The sequence below is a fragment of the Lipotes vexillifer genome, unplaced genomic scaffold (assembly GCF_000442215.2).
Source record: "Lipotes vexillifer unplaced genomic scaffold, Lipotes_vexillifer_v1.1 scaffold965, whole genome shotgun sequence".
Lineage (NCBI taxonomy): Eukaryota > Metazoa > Chordata > Mammalia > Artiodactyla > Lipotidae > Lipotes > Lipotes vexillifer.
Window position 1 is genome coordinate 2,070,836 of NW_006769686.1, and position 6,405 is coordinate 2,077,240.

Below are 6,405 nucleotides of genomic sequence, written 5' to 3' on the forward strand. Positions count from 1 at the left end.
GCTGAAATCTATAGAAGAGAAAGAGAGAGAGAGAGAGAGAGAGAGACACACACACACACACACACACACACACACTGCCTCCTCCCCCTTCAGAGGTCCTGCAAGTTAACAACAAACCTAAAGCCCTGACAGTCTGGGCTCAGAGGGACCTATTATCCGAGGGCAGAAGGATAGGACAGGAAAGACGCCTTGATTCTCTCACACTCCTTAGTTTACTCTAGGCTTGCTGGCATTTCAGTCTTTCTCCCTGAACACAGACCTTATTTGACTCAGAGAAAATGTGTGTCTGCATTCCCTGGTAGAGCTCACCTCCGCAGGGGCGGACAGGGCATGTGTGGCAGCTGCAATCCACTCCACAGGCTGGAGGTCAAAAGTCACCCCTTGCTGACCAAGCTGTCCCAACAGACAGGCTGCCGCGCTCTGTGGAGAGTTAGACAAGGCGGAGGAATGTCCGCATCTGAATGGTACTGGGACAGGCAGAGAGGATTTATTTCTCTGTCCTGGTCCAGAAGAATGCCTCACAAACAGCTGCAAATTAGGAAATGACTCTCCTGCTTGCAGAAGGGTGGGATGATAGGGTGAAAAGTGGAGGAAGATGAAGGTTGAAAACTCACCACAAGAGAGACGACGTGTGAATGGGTAAAGACAGTAGCAACCTCACTGGCTAGCTTCTCCATTCTGGAATAAAGAGATACATCAAGGCTGCTGCGTGGCCTGCCCTCTCCCTTGGATGGCACTCTCCACCTAGGCTGCATGTCCACCTCCAAGGCACAAAGTTGGTGGGAATCTAGGTCTCTTCTTTGTACAGAAACCCTCACACCCTCTGTCCCAATCCCTCCTAAGGATAGGCTGTAGGGTGTCACTCCCCACAATCCATGTCTGGGTGAGCTATGTGGGTGGAAGATTTCAGTGGAGAGACCCTGCTTTATGACTCACCCAGAAGGCAGATCTTGGAGGTTAAGGACAAGAAGGGAGAGGAGGTACAGTGTCACTTCAGCAGACTCTTCCCAATCCACTACCTTTACCTACAAAGGAAACCCGAGATATCAGAGGCTCCTCTGATTGAGATGGTAGGGCCCCCCAAGAGATGCCCACTCGTGCTGCTGGCCTACCTTGCCCTGGACCAACTTCCACAGTGACTCCAAGGCCAGGGGCTCTTGCCCTAGAAGACGGCACAGGGGCTCACTGACGTGGCAGCAGGAGTAGAGAACCTAAAGGGAGTGGGAAGTAGTCTGTCAGGGAGGCAGGGAAGCCCCTGGGCTCCTAGACCGAAAGGCTCAGCTAAAAGCAGGCTAGCCTCTCGACAGATCTAGTATCCACAACTAGGGATATTAGAGAAATTCAGGCCACTTCTGCCTCTTGCTGAAAGACGGTGAGATGTGGACACTGCTCGGTTCTGCTGAGGACTGGCTGACAGTAGGGCCGTCTCAGCTGAACAATTTTAAAAGCAGAAAGGGGTCCTCCAAGGGGCGGGGGGTCTCTCATTTCTCTCAGTGTCTCTTTCTCTCTCTCTTAGTCCTTGGGGTGAAAAAGAAGTCTGAAAGGCCAAGAGTTAATGAGCAGGCAGTACCTTGAGAAGGTGTAGACACAGGATGGGATGCTGTAGGCCAGAGATGAGGGATGACCTCAGTTGGTTGCTGTCTTCAGTGAGCTGGTTTGCCAAATGCCGAGAGATCTGTAGAGACATACCTGAAGACTCAATCCCATTCCCATGATTCCAATCCCATTCCTCTTATATCTCCAACTAATCAGGACTCTCAACCTCCTGCTAGCCACTCTTCCCCAGATTCACCAGGAACCTCAGCCCCCATTCCATTCCCAGTCTTCATGGCCAGTGGAGAACCAAAAGGCAAGGCCTAGTTAAGTCCCACTGCAGGCAGGTACAGAGGAAAGTGTTGCTAGCCAAAGGGGGCAGGAAATCTGAATCTTGAACCCTTGAGGAAGCATCACTGGTGGCTTCAGATCAGCTACCCCACCACATAGGCAGTTTGTCACTGAGCTCTCTAATCAGCTGGCCAAGGGCTCTGGGATTTTGGCTACATCATGTTCTACAAATGGCTCAAACCTAGTGGGAGTATCTGTTTCTGGAAGTACTTAGTAAAGGGAGGCATAAAAGCTTGTTTTTCTGCCTTTCTGAAAAGCTGGACCAGCCTCCCCTACTCTGGCAACAGGGAGGACAGGATCAAAAAAATTGTAGCTCAGACCTGCTCCTTGGCTTCCCAGCAGCCAGGCAGCCCCACAGGAGCAGTGCATAAGGCTGCCAGTGCCGAGGAGATGGCTCCAGGCAGATCCTCACTCTGCTCCCGAAGCGGCTGGCTCACCTCAGGGGCTCCTGCGAGAAAGGCAAAGAATGCAGGAAGGCGTTCGATGTTTAAGATTCCCCATTCTTTCTCTCAGTTCATAGTTATTCAACACTCACTAAATGCCAGGCCTATTCTAGGTAATGGCAGGAGAAAGAGCAGAGCTGGACCTACTCGACAAGTAGGTCGAGAGAACCTTACCTTCCCATTCCAGTTACCTGGGGGGCTGTGGAAAGGGAGCTGTGGAAATGTCAAGCCATGAAGGAGCCCGTCCAACACAGCCTGCTGTGTGGTCATCAGGCTGGAGTAGAAAGCTCTGGAGATGGTCCAGCTGTTCCCATCCATGGCTTCACACAGAACAGTAAAGCACTAAGGGAGACAAGGCAGGGTTAACAGCAGGCACATCAGAAAACTGACTGGACTTAGCGTAAGGAGCAGGAGTGCCCAGAGAACCTGAGAAAGGAGGAGACAAACCCAGGGGGACCAGCTGATGGACTCTAAGGATTCCTCACACAGAAAGTGCAATGTAACTGCCTTCACATTTCAAGGACAGGTGTCAATCCTTTTATTCTGGTCAGCTGCTCCCTACATGATGTCTCTCAAAGTATTATCTGTGGACCCTGAGTATAAGAATTCCTGGGGATTCATGGGTCCTTCCCAACCCAGTCTTATTGATTCAGAATTTCGAGAGGTGGGGAATTTATTCCAAACTCCCCATGCTACTCAGTGCACAGTGACATATGAGAAGTGCTGACCAATAATGTGAGTCACTACTGGCCAAAATTTACGTTAGATGTTAAAAGCTTCCTTACCGGAAAGGGTGAGGGATGTTAAAATGGGCTCTCAGAAGAGAAGAGACTGGGCTTCCCTGGTGGCGCAGTGGTTAAGAATCGCCTGCCAATGCAGGGGACATGGGTTCTAGCCCTGGTCTGGGAAGATCCCACATGCCACAGAGCAACTAAGCCCAAGCGCCACAACTACTGAGCCTGCACTCTAGAGCCCGCGAGCCACAACTACTGAAGCTCGTGCACCTAGAGCCCGTGCTCCGCAACAAGAGAAGCCACTGCAATGAGAAGCCCGTGTACCGCAGCAAAGAGTAGCCCCCGGCTCGCCGCAACTAGAGAAAGCCCATGCGCAGCAATGAAGACCCAATGCAGCCAAAAATAAATATTTATTTAAAAAAAAAAAAGAAGAAGAAGAGAAGAGACTGAATGGACTGCTAGCTGCTAGCTGGAAGTAGGAATGTAGCCCAAATCTGTGCTCCCAGTTCCCAGTCTGAACAACGACCAGGCAATTGTTTCCCTCCTTGAACATGTTCCTCTCTGTCTCCTCTGAGATCAGTCAGAACTCAACTATTTTCTCTTTCAAGCCTCCCTTCCCATCCCTCACCTCCAGAGTCCAGGAGAGAGAACCCATATAGGTTACTAGTCTGTAGGACAAACAAGGTTGGGAATACTAGCTGATCTGTAAGTCTATTCAAGAAGAAATACTTCTATCTGTGGTTCCCTAAAATACGCCACACTGCTTAATGCCTCTGGGCTTTAATATAGGTTGGTCTTTCTACCCTGAATGTTCTCCCTACTTTCCTGCCTCATCCACCTGGCAAACTTCTGTTCATTCTTCAAATCCTAGCAGAGATGATTTCCTCCTTCAAGATTTCTTCTATGACTCTTAGGGACTTCCCTGGCGGTCCAGTGGTTAAGACTCCATGCTTCCACTGCAGGGGGCGCAGGTTCAATCCCTGGTCAGGGAACTAAGATCCCACATACTGCATGGCAGGTCCAAAAAAAAAAAAGATTTCTTCTATGACCCTCCAAGTAGCGCTAGTCTTCTTCAGCAGTGCTTCTACATTTTACATGAAGTTCTAATGTACTTTTCACCCTTGTTGTCCTTGATCACTTCTCTCCTACTAGACTAGCCCTGATCCCTTGAAGATGGGGACTTTCCCTTACTCAGATGGCATATGGCACACAACTGGCATTCAACAAACATTTGTTGTATTACCTCGATCTAACCCTACAGAGCCATAAGAAAGAGGATGGGAGAGACACAGGGAAAACCACAGACAGGAATCTGGAAGGGGGAGCGGATTACCATAAGGCTGTCCCTCTGCAAGGTCTGCTCGGAGTCATCTGGTTGGGCCAGTAGTTTCCCCAAGAGCTCCAGAAAGAGGCTGGCAGCCTCCTGAAATACCTGTAGGCTAGGAAAAAAATGAGTCCATGGTTTCTTCTCATCTCTCTACTAAAAGCCCACATGAACGGGTCAGTTCAGGGCAGGTAGGAGAATCTCTGCAAAGGAACACATCAGAGTGCTCTCTCTCCTCTCCCCTCACACACACACACAGTCACACATACATACCTCCAGGCCTCTTTGTCATTTTCTCTAGCTTATTCGCACCCTGAGCCTTCCATTTAGCGTGACTGCTAACGCTTAGAACCTGAAATTCCGTGTGCAAACCTGGAGGTGTCTCGGGGTCCTTAAGAGGACTAGGTGGACTCTAAGAGGTCACTCAGCTGACCCCTAAACCTGGCACAAATCATGGCTTCTCCATACTTAGTCTCTTCCTAATGAGGATGGGAAGAAATGGGGGTAGAAACTGAAGCCAAACTGGCCAACAGAGCAAAATGCCTCTCATCCCACCTGTCACCTGTCTGGCTCCTCTCCAGATTGAAGGTACAGGCAAAGTAGGCCTGAATCACAGCCATCAGGTCCCGTAAGAAGGTCCCATACCAACATTGCTGCCAGGGAAGAGGACAGAGAGTTAGGGCAATGTAGGGGATGGAAACAAAGACTAAGGGAAAAGTGTGTCAGATATCCAGTCAGGCTGAGCAAACAGAAAGGGACAGAGGGAAGAGAGTGTTTGGACGGAGAGAGGAGATCCAGAGGTAACAAAGTGGCGGCCGACGGACTGTAAACAGCCAGAAAATGTGTCTTGTTTGGGCCTGAACAGCATTTTGGAGTTTAGGAGGTTCTATTTTTCAAAACAGCCCAAATTCTTTTCTAAATTCCTTAAAAACTCTCAAGACTAACACTTATCAGCAGAGTGCAGCTTCCAGGCGCCAAGCCTTGGCCACGTTAAACATTTCTGCATTCTGGCCTCTCAGCTCAGCTGCGTCGGGACACAGCACAGGGACGTGGACACTGAGACTCACTCCTAGCTCTCCCGCTTATCATCTCCATGACCACTGACAAGGCAGTGCCCGTGTGTGAGTTAGTTAATCTCTGAGTTTCAGTACCCTGCTCTATAAAATCAGGCCGGTAAAGCCTAGGATTTTACCTTTCAAAACACAGTGCTCTGGGCTTCCCTGGTGGCACAGTGGTTGAGAGTCCACCTGCCAATGCAGGGGACACGGGTTCGTGCCCCGGTCTGGGAAGATCCCACATGCCGCGGAGTGGCTGGGCCCATGAGCCATGGCCGCTGAGCCTGCACGTCCGGAGCCTGTGCTCCGCAACGGGAGAGGCCACAACAGTGAGAGGCCCGCGTACCGCAAAAACAAACAAACAAACAAAACACAGTGCTTTAAATATTGGGAAACTGCACATAAAAATCTGGATTTCTAGCTTTTCTTGGAAAACTGCAGGATCTGGCACCACTGAGCCCATACTCCCCACTAACAACAGTGAGCTGGCGCTGAGGAGAGGATGCCCCGTTCCGACTGAGCACGAGATCTCAGTTTCTCACATTCCCACTGATTCATATAGTCACACACAGTCTACTTCACTGATGACATTATCTGCCTGGCCTCGGAAGGCATGAGAATTTGCAATTCATGATCTACTAACTAGAGAGGAGGAGAAGAGAAAAGGCAGTCGGGCCAGATAGAGATGGCAATTCAAAGAAAAGAAATCCGAAGAGAAGAAATTCTTGTAAGTCTTGAGAGGCTCCTGGCGCAGCACTTACCTGCTGGATACTGCTGCTCTCCTGGCTGTGTTGGAGGAGGCTGAGCAGCAGCCGGGGGAGCCCTGCCCCACGGCAGAAGGAGTACAAGCGAACAGAGTCACCACCGCAGCTGGACAGAAGACTGCTCAGGACCCGGAGCACAGGAAGGATATGGGAAGCGCCCTCCAGCACGCCTTTCAGGATCTGGGTGACACAAGGGAAAGA

The 6,405-nt window shown here is 50.4% G+C and overlaps 1 protein-coding gene across 1 annotated transcript in view; it reads right to left on the reverse strand.

Moving 5' to 3' along the window:
* Positions 1–6,405, reverse strand: part of STK36 (serine/threonine kinase 36) — a 28,546-nt gene that overhangs the window by 5,406 nt on the left and 16,735 nt on the right. Inside the window, exons 11-20 of the mRNA XM_007445846.1 lie at positions 6,202–6,384; positions 4,941–5,038; positions 4,395–4,500; positions 2,519–2,669; positions 2,205–2,332; positions 1,571–1,675; positions 1,113–1,211; positions 937–1,025; positions 615–678; positions 310–420 (exon numbers count right to left, since the gene is read on the reverse strand). Of these exons, the coding sequence (XP_007445908.1) occupies positions 310–420; positions 615–678; positions 937–1,025; positions 1,113–1,211; positions 1,571–1,675; positions 2,205–2,332; positions 2,519–2,669; positions 4,395–4,500; positions 4,941–5,038; positions 6,202–6,384 (1,134 nt within the window). The remainder of the gene's footprint in view (positions 1–309; positions 421–614; positions 679–936; positions 1,026–1,112; positions 1,212–1,570; positions 1,676–2,204; positions 2,333–2,518; positions 2,670–4,394; positions 4,501–4,940; positions 5,039–6,201; positions 6,385–6,405) is intronic.